This window comes from Haliaeetus albicilla, chromosome 3 (genome assembly GCF_947461875.1).
Source record: "Haliaeetus albicilla chromosome 3, bHalAlb1.1, whole genome shotgun sequence".
Lineage (NCBI taxonomy): Eukaryota > Metazoa > Chordata > Aves > Accipitriformes > Accipitridae > Haliaeetus > Haliaeetus albicilla.
Window position 1 is genome coordinate 947065 of NC_091485.1, and position 22070 is coordinate 969134.

The following is a 22070-nucleotide window of genomic DNA, read 5'->3' on the forward strand; positions in this document are numbered from 1 at the left end:
CTCTGAAGCAATATACAAAACTGTTTGTCTCCCTGCCTGTCCCTGTGCCCCACCACGCACCACGCTGGCTGCATGGCAAACCTAGGAGCTGTGTTCTCCCCTTCCTACCACAGACCCGAGGACACTTCGTTGCTCCCAAGCGGTAGCTTTCTTCTGCGGGATAACGACTGCTGTCTTCAGCTGGCACAGGTCTGACCAATACCCTCTGTATGTGTCCAGATTTCACAAGGGTTTTTCTCAGTCAGGCATTCCCCCTCTAACTGCAGTTCACATCATTTGTACATAACTGATCACCTTAAGTGATATACCTGTGTGAGCCAGGAATGTTTTCATATATGATAGCGTTTTTCCCTCACTGCTGTGTATTGTTACTTGAGCTTACTTTGCTTTTAAAAAATTTCTTGCTAAATGCCCTTTTGCTACTTCCTCATCCTTTAATGCCCACATTTAAAAAAATCTGATGGAAGCAGAAGAGACAAAGGCATTGAGGATGAGAAGCTCTGTTCTTGCCATTGTTTGTCAGCAAACCTTTCCCTCCAGTTTGAAAATCTTCCCAGCTTACTTCTCAAACCAGAAAAGTGTCAATAAAGTCCATTACTGGCAAGCCTGCAGCAGTTCCCTTAGCTCCGCTATCATGCAGCCAGTAAAAGACGCAGAGCACTTCGTATAGAGGAAGCACGGGTTACACATACATGTGGAACTTGAGAAATAGGTTTAGCATGGCTTTTCTTGATAATGCTCTTTCTCTCACCTTTAAAACTTAGTTTTACTGGTAATTCAGATGATAGACATCAAGCAGCCAGGTAGTTAACAGTCCTTTGAAAAAACAACTTGAATCCAGTACAAAATGTACCAGTGAGTAGCACAATGAAGACAACAAATATGAACTAGATCAGGCCCTTGGCTTGGTTACAGATTGTTTCCTGCTGAGACACAAATTCAGAAGGCTACATAAAAAGCACCTAGCTTCAGGTGTGTGAGTAGATTTCAGGACCATTACTTGAATCTGTCTTTAACCTGTCCGTCTTTAATGGTGCATTAGAGCATTCCCATAGGTAACTAATGGTAACTAACTGGGAGTCTGCACCATGGAGCAAAAGCCACCTTTTGTACCTAGGGAGGATATGCTTTGTTGGTTGTTTTGTTCGCTTGTTTGCATTCCCTACGATTTGATCTCATCGCAGCCCCCGGAAAACCATGTTGACGTGTTTTGCGATGCAGTGAGCACAGCTCCCTGCTCCTTGCCGCTGAAGCCGAGCCGTGCACACCGGCGCTGGCTTGCCGGGCACCGTGCCGCAGGTGGCAGCGGGGCACCCAGCAGCAGGAGGAATGGCAGTGGTGGGCGATGACATGGGTGGAGATCCTCACACCAGTTGTCCCGTGGGAGATAGCTTATCTGGGGATGCCTGTGTTTCTGGAATAATGTACATTTGATTGAAAGCCAAAATTAGAGCAGGGAAGAAATCGGCTGCCAAGGGCTGATTGGCGCTTGGAGTCAAAGGAGGGGCAGCACGGACCCTGCAGGGAGGATCTCCTTATCCGTCAGCACCAGTCTACTCTACCTGCAGGTGTGCCCCAGCGGCTCCTGCTGCTACTCTTCTTTCTGTTATTTTTGTTTCCCTTTAAAAAGACAGCTCAGAGCCTCTCATTAAGAAGCCTTCATTTTTATCTGTTGCCCCCTCTTTACCATGTTGCAGCCTGTGGTAAAGACTTCAGCTCTCTTGAGCAAAACGATAAGGTGCCAGCACCACGTTGCTGGGCTGCCTCACTGGCCTCAGATGTTCACCTCCTGCTGTACTAGTGGTCTCTCTGTCCTGTGACACAGTGAATTCTGGGTCCTGTTTTACAGAAGCCCTACATAACAGCTTGTGCAACATGGGCTGCGTACAGCCCTTGTTATTTATTGCTGTGTTTCCTTCTGTCCATAGCAATTAAGTTGCATTGTAGGCTCTAACTTTTTAGGCAATTCTGAGCTGTCTCTAACTTTCAGCATTTTACACATGCAGACACCACAAATGCTTGATTAACTGGGCAATGCAGTGCTATATGTAGAAAGCAGAGGGCAGAACAGTCATTTTTAAGAGCACTTGCATATATCCGCTTTTTCTATAGCTAAATAACTAGTTAGTTTGAATCAGTCCCACCTATGGTGTGTTGTGTCTTCTGAATTTTAGTGAAGAAGGGCTGAGGCCATTGCATAACTAATTATGGTTGCTCTGCCCAGACCTTTTGTTGGCCTTTTTTACACCTACATGATGCTTCATGTCACTTCAGAAGCTCATAAGGGAAAGATACTATTAATGGAAACATAATTTAAGTTAAAGAATTGGTCTTTGTTGTTGTCAAACCTAGCCAGAGAATACTGACTCCTTAAATATTCCATGGACATACAACTTGCTTGTGTGCCTGTTGTGGTTTAGCCCCAGCCAGCAACTAAGCACCACGCAGCCGCTCACTCACTTTCCCCCGTTCCGCCCCCCGCCCCGGTGGGATGGGGTAGAGATTTGGGAAAAGAAGTAAAACTCGTGGGTTGACATAAGAACAGTTTAATAGAACAGAAAAGAAGAAACTAATAATGATAATGATAACACTAATAAAATGACAATAATAATCAAAGGATTGGAATATACAAGTGATGCACAATGCAATTGCTCACCACCCACCAACCAATGCCCAGTTAGTCCCCGAGTGGTGATGCCCCACCCCCACTCCCCCCAGTTTATATACTGGACATGACATCACACGGAATGGAATACCCCGTTGGCCAGTTTGGGTCAGCTGTCCTGGCTGTGTCCCCTCTCAACTCCTTGTGCCCCTGGTACCATTGTACCTTGTGCCCCTCCTTGTACCTTCTTGCTGGCTGGGCATAAGAAGCTGAAAAATCCTTGACTTTAGACTGAACATTACTTAGCAACAACCGAACACATCAGTGTGTTATCAACATTCTTCTCATACCTAATTCAAAAACATAGCATTATACCAGCTACTAGGAAGACAATTAACTCTATCCTAGCTGAAACCAGGACAGTGCCTTACGTTTCCGAGAATGGCATCCTCCACCCACAGTGCTCTTATGTGGTGAGAACAGACCTGATGCCACAGTAAATGACCATGATGTAAAAAGAAAAGGGGGAAAGTTTGGATTTCAGGTCATAGCCAAGTGCTAGAATTCCGTACACTGCAACAATATGGAATAGCTGTTATGTCTTACATCAGAAATAACAGGTGGAATTGCTGGCAATATTCTGTTTTCTGGGTTTTGCACCTTTGTAAATAGGAAGAGATCCTGGCTGCTTTTATTGACATATTGGCATGCTAAGGTGATTTATTTTGGCCTGATAAATTTTTTTCATCTTATTCTGCCTTTTAAGCAACATTTTCTATAATTTATTAGAAAGGATGGTGTTAAAGGTTTTCTCCTCCTCACCATAACAGTGCTAATCCACTGTTCAAATCAGCCAGGTATTGTTGCAGCTTCATCTGTCTGCTGCCTGAATAGTTATGGTGCCTTCATGAAAAACTCTTGTTGGACTTTAAAGCTACCATTTAAACATCAGCTAATATCACCAAAATGCTTCTGATTTGTCTTGGAATAACAAATGAGCCATTCAAACAAAAAATTACATGCACCCAAACTTTTTGAAGCAACTTGAAGAGAGGTCTTTTCTTTGCTGTTGGCTACAAAGTATGAGCAAGACATTGCATGGACCAAAACTCAGATTATCATGGTTATTTTCAAAGAAAGGCTAAAGGATAACTTCTTAAAGGCAGGTATATGCCACAAGATACAGTTAAGTACCTACTGGGATAAAAGTTCTAAAGATGCTCAAATCCCACTAAAAAACAAAGGGAGTTAGGGAACTCTATTGTCAAAATGCCCCAGAACCTTCAGTGTGATTTATCTTTCTCTGTTATTCTCTAAACTGTTTTGATAGCCAGGTCTTATGCTTTTTTCTCCCTTAAAAATCCCACTGGAGAAGAATATGACCTGAGAGGTGAATGCCTCCCTCCAAATGGATTTTTGGCCCAGGTACTTAAACCCATGCTGGTGCCAAAGTCTTATAAAACTGAAAGGATTTTACACCTGGGAGGGAGTCCCATAGCTATAAGAGAAGGTAAATTGGCAGTGGATTGAAAACAACTTACTAATTCTTCACATGCCTTTTTTTCCAGCTGCCTATTTCTCTGTCCTTTAAAAGCCACCCTGCATGCCCTGTTTCCCAGGAGGTCCGTTTGGTTTCTCCTTTCTCCCCACTACTGACTCTTTAACTCATTACAGAATGCCTCCCTTCCCTCTCCACATTGCTCAACTATTTCCAGGGAAGTGTGACTCTGTCACCTCGCCCTCTGTCCTGCCTTCCCGACTGTCCCAGTCTGAGTCTCGTGCTGAGCCAGCTACACTGCTCTTCAGTGATAAATCGTATAGAATCATATTACAGAATCATAGAATGTTTGGGTTGGAAGGGACCTTAAAGATCATCTAGTGCCACCCCCCCTGCCATGGGCAGGGACACCTTCCACTAGACCCGGTTGCTCAAAGCCCCAGCCAACCTGGCCTTGAACACAGCCAGGGATGGGGCATCCACAACCTCTCTGGGCAACCTGTTCCAGTGCCTCACCACCCTCACAGTGAAGAACTTCTTCCTGACATCCAATCTAAATCTACCTTCTTTCAGTTTAAAGCCATTACCCCTTGTCCTATCACGACATGCCCTTGTAAAAAGTCCCTCTCCATCTTTCCTGTAGGCCCCTTTAGGTACTGGAAGGCTGCTGTAAGGTCTCTCTGGAGCCTTCTCTTCTCCAGGCTGAACAACCCCAACTCTCTCAGCCTATGTTCATAGGAGAGGTGCTCCAGCCCTCTGATCATCTTCATGGCCCTTCTCTGGACTCGCTCCAACAGGTCCATGTCCTTCTTATGTTGGGAGCCCCAGAGTTCAACATGGTACTGCAGGTGGGGTCTCACAAGAGCAGAATAGAGAGGGAGAATCACCTCCCTTGACCTGCTGGTCATGCTGCTTTTGATGCAGCTCTTTCCCCTTTGAGATGTCAATTCTTTTTTTTTTTCCCAAAGACTTGCATAAGCTACCTTTAACGATAGAATACAGAACAGTTTTTGTAACATAAATTTCAAATGCTCTCAGAAAATCCTGAGTGAAGCTCTCAGTAAACATCAGAAAGCACAAGAGACCCACCCAGTGCCCTGCTTTGGGGTAACTTTTCCACACTCTGGGTAAGTAAAAAGGGAGCAGGGGAGAGCTGTCGCTGCAGTGACACTGGTGTGCTCCACACTCCTTGCACAAAAAAAAGGGGTTGGATTAAGCTCCTCTGAATTGCAATAATGTGTTCAAAGAGAGTAAAATACAGAGTCTTTTAAGGTCATCTCCAACCAAACTGAAGTAAATTAATTAATGAGTGATGCCTTAATGGTGTTAGAAGAGCCAATGAGAAATTGTTACCATGAATTATTGTAGAGCTAATTAATGTCTGCATGTATGTGTAGGTAGACAGGGATGTGCACAGAAATTATTTCTACAAAGGCTATATCGAGTAACTGTTTGAGAAACCTATACAAATGCTGACTATGTTCTTGATTAGTGCATCTGAAAAGTTTGATTCCCAGGTGTTTGTCACATCATCAGTGCTCCAAGAGTGATTTTCCCCACTAGAGCAAGGGAGGGACAGGAACCTCTCTCATGAAAATGCTGTTGATTTTTATTTTCAGTCTAAGTCTCCAGAAAAAAAATTGCATAGCCTGCCTTCCCATTTCTCATTCAGATTTAATAAAAATCTGTAGTATTTCTACTGGAGAGATTTCTCTCTCCTGTTGCGTATCCTACATCAGTGGGACTTTTTTCACTAATTTTCATTTGGAAAACAGGTTTGCAAAAAGTGCCTAGTTTGAATATGAAGAGATTTTCTTTGTTCATTACACCTATAAAATCTCCATGAGGACCCAGGGCGAGGCGGGTGGCCTCACCATCCATCAGCTCTCACCAGCAAAGTGAGCTCCGCACCTAAACCGAGCCCCTTCTGCGAGCTGTGCTGCCGGATGGACGTGCTTGTAAGGGTGTCCTGGATGCTCGGCCTCGTCTGCAGGGGGACGTTCACTGAGCAGCACAGCTATGGCAGTCGAGGGGCATAGCTGCGGAGAGCTTTAGTGAAAATTGACTGGATCAATATCCCTATCAGTGTTTATATCAAGTAATGAACGGCATCATTACTTGTATTGGTGTGCCCCACGGCATGTTGATTTGCACATGGCTACTCATAATATGCAGGGTATAGTGTGTGTGTGTGCATCTACTTTTGTGTAGATACATTGTGAGGACAAGCCTTAGAAATACAAACAAAAAATATGCCAATATACAGAATTTTATATATATATATATATATATATATATATATATATATATATATAACATTGAACTCCCTCTTCTTCCATTGCATAAGTCCCGCAGGTGTGAGAAGAAAACAATGCCATTTCACTTTTTATAACTGCAGTGACTAGAAATAAGGACGTATAAAGAAGAGCTCTCTGGCACACAAAGAGGGCATGCTGACAAAAAATAAATCCTGAGAGGAAGCTTGCACTGTAGGGGCCTGTAGTTTCCCTGGGGGCGGGAGAAGGCTGTGTTAGGTGCTCTGCTCCTGTTGACCCTTATGAGACACTTTAGCAGAAGTTCCTCTTGACTTCAGTAAGAGTTAACCTGCGAGCAAGGGGAATACCCAAGAGAGGTTATGCATTTAGAAAACATGGTAAAACTTGTTGGATGCTTTGGAAGAAAAGGGCATTTTTACAAATGGGAATTGTTCTGGGCAGGTCAGGATTCCCCTGCCAACTGTCCTGCTGCTGTTCCTGCTTCATCTTAAACTGCTTGTGTTGCTTCTGTGATGATAGTTCTGTCTTTCTCCTAGGTATTTCTCTTATAGCAATAATGGCATCTTCTTTTACATTTACTGCTAGCAGTACCACAAACCAGCATCCTGTTTGCCTTCTTTATTGCAGCTGCATATGGGGCAGAAGGCTTTAGGGACTTTCATGCAATAATTCCCAAATCTTTTTCCCGTAAGTATACTGCAAACTCAGCTCACTACCGAGCATTTCCATCTAGTTCCTACTTTTATGATTTTTGTGTCATTTCGCTTCTCAGTAATGTACATTTGTCTGCATACACTACCAAAGCGCTTAAGTAGTCTGATGTTTTTGCTTCATTCACATGTATTTTGTTTTAACTTAACATAAAGCCTACTTCAGAAGCCACCTTCTCCAAATTCCTGGCAGGCGAGGAGCCTGTAATTGTTTTGTGTAAATAGATTTACATTCAGATTATTATTCTTATAATTAAGAGAAAAAAAATTGGTGTGTGAATTATGGAAAAATCTGTCATATGCTCAAGCCACATAGTTCCACTGCTTCTTTATGGCATGGTGAAAACAGCAGTATGAGGTTGCAGTACACTAAGTTTGCAGAATAGCGTAGATCACTTCTGTTTAGCCAGTCATACCATCTTTGTAAATCACTGCTTGGTCATTGATTATTTTTTTTCCCATATCTCTAAAGTAGTCCCCTTTTTAGGGCATGCATTTTAAAGGAAAAACTGCTATTTATGATGTACACTCATTCTGTCTTGCATATGATTTCAATTAAAAATGCAGTATTTGAAAAATCATTAAAATGCCTAGATTGGTAGACTTTATGAAAGGTGTCCAGTTGAGCGGTGTTCAGAAATGTGAACACCTTTATGCTCAACATGTTTCCCAGTAGGATTTTGAGTCAGATACTCTTGTCAGTTGCATCCATGCAATCCTCCTGGGACACCTGGGAGGTTGCAGGGTGTAGCAGGGAAGAGTTTGTCAAACCTTTCAATTTCAAATGAATGTCAAGGCCTTTCATCTCTTGAGGTAATTATTGCCCATAGCTTAATTATGTCATTGCTACACCACCACTTGTGAATAAGGCTACTGTGAAACTACCATTCCACAAAAGGAAAAGACCTGGTCTTTATTGGGTGAAACAGACCCCTCCTGTACTCAGCTAGCCACTAAAGTAAATGCTTCTCTTTTTGGGGTGGGGTGGGGTAAAGGAAGAGGTTTTTCACTGAAAGGAAAGTAAGATTTGGGGCAATGAAATGGTCTTTTCCAGCTTAATGAAGAACTATTTTTTCAACAAAATCATCAGATTAGGAAAGAGGGAAATAACTGTAAAGATGATTTATTCTACACAAAACATCATACAGTCCTGTGGAGAGAAGAGGAATGAATACTGGCATTAACTGATCTGAATATTGGCCCTTTTCCGTAATGTTTAGGTTTGCTGTGGTCATATCGGATCAAATTTACCAACCTACATGTTATCACATGTAGTGAGGCTATGCCAGATTTATACCTGAATTCTTTTTCTAGCTGCAAGTGATTGTTGCCTATGGGATTATAACACAAAGGACTTATCCAATAAAGTCAAAACAGTTCTCCCACTCACCTTTGTTGGCTTACTGTTTTTTGATAGTAGCTCATGGCTGTAGAGATCCTCTCCTCTTACTCAGCAATCCTAATCCTGCTGTCCTAAAAACACAATTTTCATTCTTATTATTTCCTGTAATGCTAGTTCCTGCTGTTCAATTCTTCTTTCTATCCTTCCCCATGCTGGTTTCTTTATCAGTGTTTGTACTCTTTGCTTTTCCATTGTCCTTGCTTACCCCATAGAACTGCAAACCAAATATTTGGATTCAGTACAACCCTTGAAATCTTCCTGCCAAGTGAAGAATGTTGCATTTTCAGCTCATTTTCATCCATTGTCTTTGATGAGTTACTTTCACAATTGTTTTGAACAAATCCATGTGAAGTGGATTAATTTTAAGTTTCATTCCAATTAGCCTGAATTGTCAAAATGAACGTTACAAATGCAAAAATCTCAGAGTGACCTAGGAACAGACTTGTAATGTTGTTTGGGTTCCCATCTCCTGGATGCCTTGTATTTGTCTTACTGATATTCACTTTTCATTGCTCCATGTATTACAAACTCATCGCATTGCCCATAGAAATGTAGTCGTGTTTGTAGCTTTTGTTATTTAGGTATATTGTACATGCTGTTTAGACATTATCTCCTTTGATGTGTTTGTTTCTTTGCCACCATATTTATTCTGTAACAAAACTGAGTGGCATCCTGTATTGTTTTTTTCAGCTGGTAATATTAAAATAGAGACTCAGAGTGATGAAGAGAATGGGCGTGCCTGTGAAATGAATGGGGAAGAATGTGCGGAGGATTTACGAATGCTTGATACCTCGGGAGAGAAAATGAATGGCTCACACAATGGCCCAGGCAGCAAGGCTATGTCAGGAGTTGGAGGCATTCGACTTCCTAACGGAAAGCTAAAATGTGATATCTGTGGGATAATTTGCATCGGTCCCAATGTGCTCATGGTTCACAAACGAAGCCACACTGGTAAGGCCTGCCATAGTTTTTCCTTTAGTTGGCAAGAATTGGCCACATATTAGGAATTAAGACTTATTTTCTATATCGTGCACATGTTCCCTCTTGTAAGATAATGCCGCATCGGTGGGCATTTGGAACTCGGTTACTTTGTTATGCCATTTCGGACAGCACAGGAATTGAGATTTCTTCCTGATGGAAGTCCATCTATTGGGGTAGAAATTGTGCAGTTTGTTTGGTTTGAAGCTACATGAAAAATTCAATTAAAAAAAAAAAGTAAAGAAGTCTTGTTTAATTTCTAAGAAATTTCTAAGAATTGCTGAAGAAAAACGCATTTGTGGCTAACTCTGAAATGGACCCAGTTCTAATGTTTCCAACAATGCAACAAAGCTCACTATGGATCAGTGATTATGAAAGTGATTGGCAAAATAAATGTTAAGGGAGCTGTACTGGCAGTCTTAGTAAAAAGGTGTTAGTTTTATGTCAAATGTTTCATGAAGTAATAACAACTATTGTGACTGGTCAGATCTGGACTAAAGGGTTTCCACTGGGACACTAAAAGAGACATGTAAAGATGTTGTGCTCCATAAGAATGGCTTTTCATTATACAGTGCTGTGAATCTTCTTGCCTCGATTTTCTAATTCTGAATAGTCTCAAAGAGTGCAAAAACTGAAGAGGCTGAAACAAATGAAGAAGTAAAGACCAGGGTGAGTTTCATCGTACCTGATATAAGCTGTCTAAAAATTAGGCCTCCAATCTAAACTGTTAAGGTCATCCATAGTCAAAGGAGAAGAAATGAACTGTACTGTTGTGCTACACAAGCTACTTTGAAAATAGATAAATAAAGTATTTGGCATTTTTGCATGAATATTCAAATGAGAGGGAATTTTAAAATATTTTTAAGGTAAGAATGACCTGTCCGATGATTAGATTCCACTGAAATAGTCATGCTAGTGAACACATACTTTCTTCCTCTGCATCCCCCCATCATGCTTAAATGATTTCCCCACAATTACTAAGGAGTGAGATTAGCGAAGTGTTTTCAGAGTTTAATGGAGAGGATCCATGAAAAGACCCTGAGTGTTGTCCATCCCCCCCCAGTGCTAATACCTGTCATTGTAAGTGCGGCTGTTCAAGCTCTGGAAGGGTGAGATCTGTTAGCGTAACATGGGTTAGCCACATTCAGAAGCGGTGCTAGTGATAGTTAGCAATGCTGTTATATTGCCTACTTCAAAGTACCGTTCAATTCAATGCGATAAATCCCTCTATCAAGGAAGAGTAGATGATTATTGGAAAAGCCACAACTAGTGCTCAGAAGAGAGGCTGCAGCCTACTTCCTAGATATAATAAAGTGCTTGTTGGTCCACTGTTTCCTTTTTTTTTTTTTTTTTTTTTTTAATTGAGTGTTACTGTGATCCTTTAAAAGTTGATAAAATGTATATGGAAATGACTTGGACATGAGGCCTTTTAAACAGACCCCTGGGCTTGAAGAGGATGCTGCAGTAGTTCAAATAAAATGTTGCAACTTAAAATGCATTTAGAGGTAGAAGTCTTTGTGCTTGTTTAAGGAGGCTGCTGTTTTATTAAAAGTTGCTGCTTCAGAGGAGCTGTGTCGGGTCCCCGGGGGTCAGAGGCACTGTTTGCACCAGGGCTGGATGTCCCGTGTGGGGACACACCTGATTTTGGGCAGGCAGTGGGCAGAGCTGCCTTTCTTTCTAGCGCATTGGTTGGCAGCCGGCAGGCTGAGTCTCTGGAGGGCGAGCTGGGCTGCCTGTTCCCAGGGGCAGCGTCCCTGGGGGCCACCTCACCGGTTTCCCTGGCACACACCTCCGTCTGCCCAAACTGCCTGCCTGGCAGAGGGACGCCGGTGCCTGCCAAGGGTGCTACCCTGCGAGGGCAGTCACTCTGAGAGTTCTCTGCCCTTCGCCAATGGGACCCTCTTTTTTATCAGGGAATGTAGTTAAAACCCGCAGTGGGAGCACCCCAGGAGCTGCACTTCGCTCAGCAGGACCCCCGTCTTTTACACTTAATAAAACTAAAGGGTGTGAAGTTGCACCCCTGAGTCCTTCCATGGAAAGAAAGCCTTTGCTTTCCCTCCTGCCTTGCCCTCAGCTCCTCTCCCGAGCAGCCTCTTCGGGTGAGCTCAGGCAGTTTTTCAGGGGCTGGTGAGGGAGTGGAAGCTCGGGGCTGGTAGTTTAAATTAAAGGGACGTCATGGGGAAACAGTGGTGACTGCTTTTCCTTTCAGTTGCGCTGTGAAAATTAAAGTAGAAATGGGATATACTATTACAGACATTTAACTGACTACGCTGAAGCCCATTTCAATACATGCCCAGTGAAGGAATAAGCCTCGCAAATGAATTACTTTGCTGCTAATTCATGTAAAACCTGCATATGCAGTGAGGTTTCCTTAAATAAATATTTGATAAGTGAACAAAACTCTAGCACACTAAAGTGCCAAAATAAAATGACTGCCTGACCTGATAAAAGGCATAATTACTTTTAATGAATACACCTGCCAAGTGCAGATATGCAGAGCAGCACCTGATATTTCTGCCCCCTCCTGTCTGCAAGCAGCCGTACAGCACTGACTGCTTCCTAGCGCCTTACCTGTTGCTCCTGTCTGCGGAGCGAATCCCACTCACAGACGCCCACCTCTCCTCACTCTCCTTCCCCAAGGCTTTCAGTATGTTGATTTTCTCCAGCTTGTTGCTGTCTTGCTTGGTGTTTAGGAAACAGGAGAGACACACCCCCGCCCACTCCCTGGTGCTGGGACCTCAGGGTACAGTTTCAGGCTTCGCTTGCTCAGTGTGCACGTATTTGTGTGCATGTGTGTGCATATATTTATGTGCATATATATGAGTGTGTGCATAGTTGTATATGTTCCCTCCTTATATGTACGATCCTTTAACTTAAGTCACCGGTTAGTTCACTTATTTCTTGTTAGTTGGGTCTGAATGTCTCCAATTTATTTAGAAAACTATTGCCATTGAAGAATGAGCATTAAAAAAAAAGAGAAGAAAGAGAGCTATGCGCATCCCTGAGTACTAGGTGATTTTGTCATTATGTTGTTTAAGAAATGAGAAAGATTTCAATTAAGATGATAAATATTCTTCACTGAATAAGTAGTCCAGGGCCCGTGCTCCCACTAAGGCTTGCAAATCACTGCAATGGTGGTTGATTCAATTCAGGGTCCCATTGCAGTTTTTGCTCCTGGGCCCATATTTGCCCATAGCTACACACCATGTGGTGATATCTGCCCCGGACATGTGCTGTTCAGAACTGGCGAGAAAATAACACACAAAGCTGACTGTTTAAACAAAAGATGCATTGGGTACTTTTTCTTTCTGTCCTGTCCCGTCCCCTTTTTTGGGGGGATAGCACCACACCCAGTAACCTTCCATCAGCAACTCTCCATCCTAGCAGGGCTGGGAGCTTTGCTGGGCCCACAAGGCAGGCATTCCCCACCCTGGTAGTTGTAGCACGGACGACCAAGAGCCGGTCAAGCTACATGTAGTTTCAGGGTCTTTCGGTGGTGGTGTCATTTCCCTTGTACAGCAACGTGAGTGCAGGTTCCCTTACGTTTGCTCCCACTGTAAGTTTTGTAGAAATAGTTGGTATACAGCAGTCTCGTTTGAAATGCTCCATCTGTCTGTCTTCTCCACCCAGTGCAAGATTTCACCCTGTAATTGTGAGAGCTGTAGGCTGGAGATACATTTCGTTCTTACTTTGCTTTACATTTCATTCCTGAAGTACTTTTACAATCCTTGTTTTTCTCCTCTTACGCTCCTCTGAGTAAAAATAACAGAAAAGAATGATAGAAAAGCTGTTTAGTAAGAATCAACCATTTCTTCTGAATTTGTGTCCTCCATGACAAACTGACTTCTTCATTACTGTTTCAGTCCATTTCTGAAAAATACCTTCCATGCTGAATAACTGCCCCAAAGATTAAGAAGTAAAGCAGACAGACTCTTACCCATTTTCTTTTTCCCCTAACAACTACTGTGTATAGCTTATGAAGTACACTGCAAAATCCTGTAAGGCTAATGCTGACATTTTTGTGGGCCACCCCAGTTGAACCAGTTGCGGATATAGTTTAGATGAATACAGCTACTTGACAGACAGTGAGCTGGTCTGGCTTCACAGGGACTATGCTGACCTGCTTGAAGCTGTTTGACCAATGAAAATACCTTGCCAAAAAGTAGATTCATTTTACTGTTTGCTGAATGCTAAAACTGCCAGCCCTGATGGTAGAGCTTGCAGATTTTGGGGTTGGGACTGTACTGCTGTCTTAACTGATTTTCAGCTGTTCTACTGCATTACCCCAAAGTCAAAAATGATCATGCTGCACATATATGCACATGTATGGACATTCAAGTTGGTCATAGATGTGCAAAATAATACATGTTGGTTAAGTGAGAGAGAGAGAAGAAAGAAATTGTTTAACTTGTATTTGTTTTTTCTATATTTTAACTTCAGCACTGAAATTTGAAAATCAATATTATTGTTATATAAAGAAAATCAAAACTAAGAACAGGTCATCTCTGGGCTGTTTCTAATATTGGTGTTGTATTATAATTACTAGAGCAGATTACATTTATGCCTAAGAGGAACAGAATTCAGCAAATGAGTTTCAAAGGCTGGTTTGACTTAGTTGAGGGCTACAGAGAAACAGGCATGCAGGAGCAGTGCCTGCTGTTGGAGTGCTCTCATGTATAAATTTTCCTTTACTCCTATCTGGTACAAGTGGAAACATATTTTATTTCCCACTAACTTAAGAAAAGGCCTCATCTATCTTAATTAAAAAAAAAAAAATAGGTAAGCAAATAAATGAGCATATTGATTTTAAACAGCACTAAAAAGCAAACAACAGCCATATTATTTTTTGCAAAACTAGTCGATTTGCTTTCTTGATAACAGGCACCAGTTTTTAGACAAATCAAGGCTGTGTCTCTCCAAGTTTTTTCCCTGTGTCCATCAAAAGTGTAGACCAGCAGAGCCCATTTGTGCAGCTCCTCTGTTTGTACCTTACCTAGAGAAGGGTTGGGACTTTGGCATGGAAGTACAGGGCTTCCTTTGCACTGTCTTAACTTGTGTGATTTTACTCTCTCTTTTTCTCTCTCTTTCTCTGTCTCTTTCCTGATTTGGCTGCTTAGGGACAGACAGGTAATGGAGAAGAAATTGAAAGGGAAAATACAGGGAAAATGTAAATGAAAAGAAGTTATTATAACTGTTATAATGAAGTGCCTTTCATTTAAATATAAGAATGTAACGCTGAAATGAACTTGTGATCCTGAAATGCATTTTTAATGAGTTTCCTTTTTATTTTGCTGCTTCAGTGGCATATTTTAAAGACCCTTTGAAAAAAGCCACATTAAAAACCCCACCAAATGCCACAACATGCAAAATTGGATATTGGTTTATTCCAAAACTGCTGATCAGGAAGAGTGGCTCTTCAACACAAAATGTTGCAGTCACTTTATTTAAATGAGTTTGAATTTGCATTGTGATGTGCCATTCTGATTTAGAAAAAAAAAATTAGATTTTCAGATCAAATTGACCCAGCCAGTGAAGCATTAAGAAACTGGCAGGTTTAGTCTGAAAGCCTCATGTTATATCAAACCTGCAGCCGGTGGAAGTCACACAGCAGCAGTGAGAAAACAACTTTCTCACTGAAATCTTTCTCTTGTTACTGTGTAAGATTTTTTGTTCTCACCTATTTTCTCCTTCTCCCCGTAGGAGAACGCCCTTTCCAGTGCAATCAGTGCGGAGCCTCCTTTACGCAGAAGGGCAACCTTCTGCGCCACATAAAGTTGCACTCAGGTGAAAAGCCCTTCAAGTGTCACCTGTGTAACTACGCCTGCCGCCGCAGGGATGCCCTCACAGGACACCTGAGGACTCACTCGGGTAAGTGAAGGTGGGGGACCGTCCATGGGTGCCCGTCACCGCACCTCCCGAGGAGATGGGGGCATTCGTGGCCACCAAGCCTGAGATGTCTTCTCGCCCCGGGGAGGAGAGTAGCCCCGTGTTGGGGTTACCCAAGCTGTGAGCTGGCAGTGGTGTTTTAGCAGCAAAGAAATGACTACACGCATCTCACGCTCATGATCCTTCACTAGAAGAACTGTTTTTTCCCATACTTCTTGGCTGATTAAAAGTTTCTGTATTAGGGTTTCATCTTACAAGCCTCATGTGAGTAATCCATTTCATGGAACTACGAACATGAATTAAAGCTGATGAATGTTTTAGGGTTTGGATGGCATTTATATGTATATAGAGATAATAGAAGGTCTAAATACAGTGGGTTTTAAGTCACAAAGTCTCAAAAACCTCCAGTCTGGTAGTCATTCTCAACTGAAGGAGTGAATACCACCTAAAGCATTCAGCAGCAGTTATTTGTTGCACCTTGTTATTACAAGTACTTTGAAAGAGAAAGGGGCGGGAGGAGGGAGAGGGTGGGAGAAAGATAGTCTTCCGAAAAAGAGGACTCTGCTAGAGTTTTTCAGTGTTTTGTCTCAACAGTAATATGGAGATCTGAATAAATATTTTTGAATAGCTGCACTTTTCCATTACCACGAACCTCTCATTGTTTGACAGAAGCCATAGTCACATACATTCTGGGAAGCAAAACCAATTTAGCACCTTTAAAGTGCCTTTAAAAGCAGAGTGTTGTCCCATCTAATTTCTCAAGCTAAGCTGGAAATGCAAATTGTTATTTGGATAGGAGACCTCCACAATACATTGCTGGAACTGACACTGGTAACTTTACTTGGGAAAGTTGGCTTTGGGACCAAGTTCTGGGTAGCAGAAGGGGAGCTCCCAAAGTAACATTTTTGTGTTGCACAAAACCTAAGGAAATTCTTCTCTAGCACACGCATTAAATAAGATCCCTAGTGTTGGTCCCACATCTCCAAAATAATTTCCACTTCTGTTTGGTCCTGGCCCATTTCAGGAAAGCACATCTTTAAAATACTATTTTTCCTCCCTCTCCCTTGCTGTTACTGATTTTCATGGGTGCACAATTTTAAATATAATTTTTCATATATACATGGAATTACACCTAGACACTTCTGGCAAACTCTGAGGATTCTGTAGTTAAGAGACAATGCATAAACCATAGATTGTGATTAGTTCCTGCAATTGGCAAATTGACATCAATATGTTATAAAACAAGTTGGGTGTCTGAGTCTAATTTTCACCCAAGAATTTGTAAATAAAATTTAAAAGTGAAGCTGTGTAACCATCTAAAATTGTGAAATCACATAGAAGGTGACAGTCTTGTCATGCTAAGGCAGAAAATTCAGGGCCAGAAGTCCATGAAACCATATTATTACTGAGAAATTCCTGGAACTACCTACATCTGGATTGGTGTAATACAGAAAAAAAATTTGTCTTGCCATTTCTTTTGAATTTCCAGAAGCAGAAAACATCTGAAATCTAACATTGTCCTAAAAGCATTGAGCTGGTTCTGGTTAGATCAGAACTGACATCCAGTCGTGGGCAGGTGTCTCTGCCTACACCACCAGTTCCCCTGTTGGCAGTCTCTGTGGCAGCTAGGCACTAAAGCAGCTCCACTCAGACCTTTGAAGATGTCTCAGTTTCTAACTTGTGTAGATGCCGTTTTTGAAGATTTAATGTCGCAGTCCTTATCTGATGTGAATCATCTGAAATCAGCTTGCAGCACCCACAGAATTGGCCTGTTGATGTAAAGATATACAACTAGTTTTCCATTAGGTTGTTTTTTTTCTTAAATTGACAAAATCTTTCTTCAGTTCACCATAGCATGGGTTCATTTTTGGGGTGGGCTTTTTTCCTGTTGTTCTTACCATTATTAGTATGCTGTTGAATATGTCATCTGAATCTCTCAATTAATTGTGTTTTCTCCAGTTGGCAAACCCCATAAGTGTGGATACTGCGGTCGCAGCTATAAGCAGCGCAGCTCTTTGGAAGAACATAAAGAACGCTGTCATAACTACCTGCAAACCATGAATATCTCAAGCAGCCTTTATTCAGGTAATGAACGTGTCCATTTGGGGATTAACGCTGTCCTGTCAGGTATGCAGAAAAAGGAGTGCAAAAGGAACAGTAGTACCATTTGTGGTATCTTTTGCATTGGGGAGGCACACACACATACCATATATATGATATTGCATCTGGATTTAATCTATATTTGATAAATATTTGGCTGCTGTCTCCTTTTGTTTAGCTCAAACAAAAAGCCAAAGTAAAACTCAGGCATGTAGCAAAACACTTGCAAGACCTGGAAAATTTCAGTTCACCGTCTTGAAGACAGTATGACTGCATCACATTTCCCTTTTGCTTGGAGTCCTATATCGCAGTATTCTTGTGGATGTATTTTTAATAAAGACTTAATATCAGTGTTCTTGGTAGGGCTGCAGAATCTTCTGCATTGCACATCTCCTGCCCTTCCCAGGCACAGCTTAAGGGCCTTACTTGACCACTGGGACCAACTCATCTGACAAGAATGAGCTGCCTGTCTTTGATTTCACTCTTCCAAGCAAGAGGACTTGAAGCCAGAGGCATTTAATTTAGCCAGTTTCACTGAGACAGTCCAAAAAGGCTAATAATTTGCTGACAGCCTTTCTCCCAACCTCCCCTTTAAAAGAAAACTGGGGGGAGGTGAGGAGCTGTTGTGCTTCTCTGAGAGACTGGTCTTATGATGAAGGTAAAGTCCATTTCTTGGAGAATATAAAATCTAAAACTATGCCCAGGAACAGAGCAAGCAGATACTGGAGTTTGGATTTTTTTTAAACAAAGATCCTAAAGATCTATATGGAATTGATCATAGTAAATAACCATACAAAATCCTCTTGCATGTGCAGTTTTAGATAGAGAATGTAAGATCCAGCTTCTTTGGTGGAGTTTAAGCCCATCCAGTAAGTTACATTTCTTGCATACCTTTTTGATCCTGTCAGTATATTTGGTTTGTCAAACAACAGAAATAGAAGGTTCTCTCTGACCTGTTTGCAATGATGCCTCATTTAATATTTTATACCTGGACAGAACCTGAAAATGTTTTTACATGCTATCAAATAATGTAAAGTATATGCACATAATGATAGCAGTGAATACAGCTGAGATGCTTCTGGCAGACAGCATGTTAGAGCAGCGGCCCTTCTAATTTTATTGAGGGGCTGGAGAATGTATAAATAGAAAAGCTCAATGTAATATACAGTAGGAAGCAATACTTATTCCTCAAAGAGGTGATAGGATTTAGAAGCAAATATCCTGTCTTGGGATTTGAATTTTCAGTGTCTGGCACATGGATTTGAATGCCTGCACGCTGAACATGAAAATCTGTGTGAATGAGTAGCTTAACTACTACTAAAGTCTTAGTAAGCAAAAATGTCCAGATGAAACTGGTGTCAGGAATCATAAACTTTAATAAGAAATAATACAATTTTAGAGATCGACCTTTGTTTCTAGCAAATCATGACAGGAGAGTTTACACTAGCTTAGGACTGAATATCTAATATCTCAGTGGGATGAAAACTTGGGGAACTCATGAATGCTTTGGAAGAATTACTTCTTCCTTGCATATACTGAAAGTATCATATAAATCCATATTTGATACAATAGGAGTGCTTTTGCAAATTAGAAAAAAAATTAGAGGATTAACTTTGGAGTTTAGACCTTGCATCCAGCCACAGATTCACTCTTAAAAAAATTTAGTACTCAGTTAATAAATCAATTCTTTATGTTTCTAAAAAATGAAAACTTTTTTCCTAGTATTTTGCATTCTAATCTATTCTACTTCACTGCAAACATATCATTTTGCCATGTTTACATTATTTCCCTTATAAACTCAAAGATTAAAATGTACAATGAAACAGTTGAGAATGAGTGGGTCAACTTCTGGGATTTTTAGTGCATTCTACATTGTATCTAGAAAAGTAAGTAGCTATACTACCACTGCTCTTATACTATTTCAGGATGTGATATGGAGCTATTAGAGCTATAATTCAGGTCCTTTTTTTTTTTAGAGTCAAAAAAGTTGGTACAAGAATCTGCTAGGGCATCTGATTTGACATTCTGCTACAGTGGGATTGCTTTTTACAGCATTTTAAAAATATTTTGTGCAGTATACATAGAAAAAATGTCAGTTGAAAGGACCTAAACTGGTAGAAGCTTTCCATCACCTTGTAAATCTAACAAATATAATTGAGAAAGTACTTAAATAAGTGAAAGATCCATCAAAGAGGAGTAAGGAGGGGAACAAAAGATTGTATTTATATTTTAACCTTTGTTTGCTTTCTTTAAGAGAAGGAGATTCAGCATGAAATTAGGAACCTGCTGAATTTAATGGCAAAATTCTTATTTTAGAGGACTAGAACCTCACTGTCCATGTGAAGTTCTTCTCTTAGAGATATTATTTGGAGTTTTGCATTTGAGTTGAGTGGAAGTGTGCTGAAGTCTTGCCAGGCCTATATAAAATAACAGAAGAAATAGTTTATGAAGTTTAAAAAGAGTCAGTTACAATTCTTCAGTCACTTGTGGATTTCATTGGAAAGATAAAATGATTTTTTTTTCACTTCACAGACACCAAATTACAGAAAAATAGTTATCAGGTTGGTAGCAAATTTCAGGGGGTTTCAGTTGCAAAGGCTGGAAATTAGTACGTAATTCAATTCCCCCCCCCCCCCCTTTTTTTTTAATAGCAGTTTTGAAAGTTTGAAAATTGAACATAACTTACCCTCTCTGGAACTGATTAGAAATAGAATGTTATTATATCCTAAACAGATATTTCTTGATGATTTCAACTTTTAACTAAGAATTCAATCTTTTGTTCCCCTGTTGAAAGGGCTGCTTTAAAACATTCTCTGTAAGTCTCTTCCTGAAGTGGTATCTGGAAGCCTTAGCCAGCACAAGATGCTGGTGTGTGCTTGTTCAGTGCTGAGCAGGTACCATCAGTGCCCTTTACTCTTAGGCACCTTCATGACCAAGTTCTGCTTATATCTTGCATTGGTCACAGTCTTTAGCATCTTATGGGGCTGGGGCATAATTCCATGAGACTCCCTGTCACTGTCACTGCAGCTTGTGCTGCTGCAGCCAGGACTCAAGAACCCGTTGTGTACTCATCAGTTTGGTATTGCGGAGTGTTGTTGTCTAGGTCACTTCACCTGCTCCTTCCAGTTATCCACCAGACCCTGATTTCACATCTTTCAGGAACAATGAAACATTCACAATCATCCTTTTATGGCAGTGGTATATTGCCAAAATAACATTGCATAGGAACAGCGTGTTCTCAGCTATTGAGAAACACCCAGGTACCAGAATAATGGGTTCTCTGAACCAGTAAATCCAGTGATAAAACAAATTCTCAGCCGGCACAGAAGGCAAAATGTAGCGGAGTGGTGCACCTAACTGAAATAGCTCGCAGAATCAAAGTCTAAAAATCATCTTTTGCTTCTCCCTTTAATAGCAACTCACAAGTTCAGGAAAAATATCCATACCCTAGTAGCAGGTAAAAGTAAAATCAACCCCTTTCTCTCCCATCTCTGACCTCCCATGCCAAAAAAAAAAAAAAAAAGGAAAAAACCCCCAAAAACCAGTTGTGCTGTGATCTTGCTGCGTACCACCTTTCCTTTAGATGTCGAAGTCAGAAATACCTTTCCATATATTTTTTTATAGTCATTGTTTTGACAGTGCATTTTCATGCATCCCTTCTGTTTCTGCAGGAAAGTACTGAAGTAAAATGTAGTGAAAGTTAAATAGTTTCCCTTTCCTAGAGCCTCACAGCTAAGCTCCTTTCTAATTCTACAGTGTCTCAGCAACAGCAGGAGGTTGGGAAAACAGTCTGAGTATTGGAAGTCAGTGCTCCATTACAGGTGTGACTTAAGCAATTTAAATTGTCATTTAAAGTCTAAAATTGCATCAAGGAACTATAGAAGTAATTACTAGGGGAAGAAAAGGGGTTGGGGAGAAGGGTTGGTATAGTTTGCAAATACATCTTCCACTGCTGTACTTGAGGAGTTTGTCCATTTTTCCTGCTAAAGAAGCAATGATCATACAGGCGGTTCCACTGGGAGAGGTGCAGAGGGATGGGGGGGTGACAGCAGGAGGGTGAAAAGATGAACTGCTTTGTGTCCAGTATAATGTTAGGACCTCATTTACTTGCAGAAATGCAGAGTGGCTGTAGAACAAGGGTGGCGTGATTACGTTACACACAGGCAGACGCCTTGCAGTTGCAATCTCATTTTTGTATCCTAGACGAGGGAAACATGAACATGTACATAGATTAATCAGCGTGAGGGACTATGTTACCAAGAGTCAGAATCATCCTGTGTCTGCAGTGGTGAGCTCCTCCTTTCAGCTGGTTGGGAGCTAAAAGACATTAGCTGAGAAACAATAACCTGAAGACAATAGTTCCATTAAAATGGAACAAGTGTGCCTAACCCTTCTGATGTCATTTGATTTCAGTCATAAAAGAGGAAACTAACCAGAGTGAAATGGCTGAAGACCTGTGCAAGATAGGGTCAGAAAGATCCCTCGTGCTGGATAGACTAGCAAGTAACGTCGCCAAACGTAAGAGCTCTATGCCTCAGAAATTTGTTGGTAAGAGTTAAACGTTTGCTGTCTCCTAAAAAATAAAACAAAACAAAACCCAAAAAACATCTCACAG

At 41.2% G+C, this 22070-nt stretch overlaps 1 protein-coding gene across 9 annotated transcripts in view; it reads left to right on the forward strand.

Moving 5' to 3' along the window:
* IKZF1 (IKAROS family zinc finger 1) overlaps positions 1 to 22070 on the forward strand; it is a 71213-nt gene that overhangs the window by 43164 nt on the left and 5979 nt on the right. For 4 of the 9 annotated variants that reach the window (XM_069778667.1, XM_069778666.1, XM_069778664.1 and 1 more), the window contains exons 4-7: positions 9182 to 9442; positions 15170 to 15337; positions 17315 to 17440; positions 21869 to 22003. In XM_069778667.1, the coding sequence (XP_069634768.1) occupies positions 9182 to 9442; positions 15170 to 15337; positions 17315 to 17440; positions 21869 to 22003 (690 nt within the window). The remainder of the gene's footprint in view (positions 1 to 9181; positions 9443 to 15169; positions 15338 to 17314; positions 17441 to 21868; positions 22004 to 22070) is intronic. The other 5 variants (XM_069778669.1, XM_069778672.1, XM_069778671.1 and 2 more) reach the window with 5 other exon arrangements.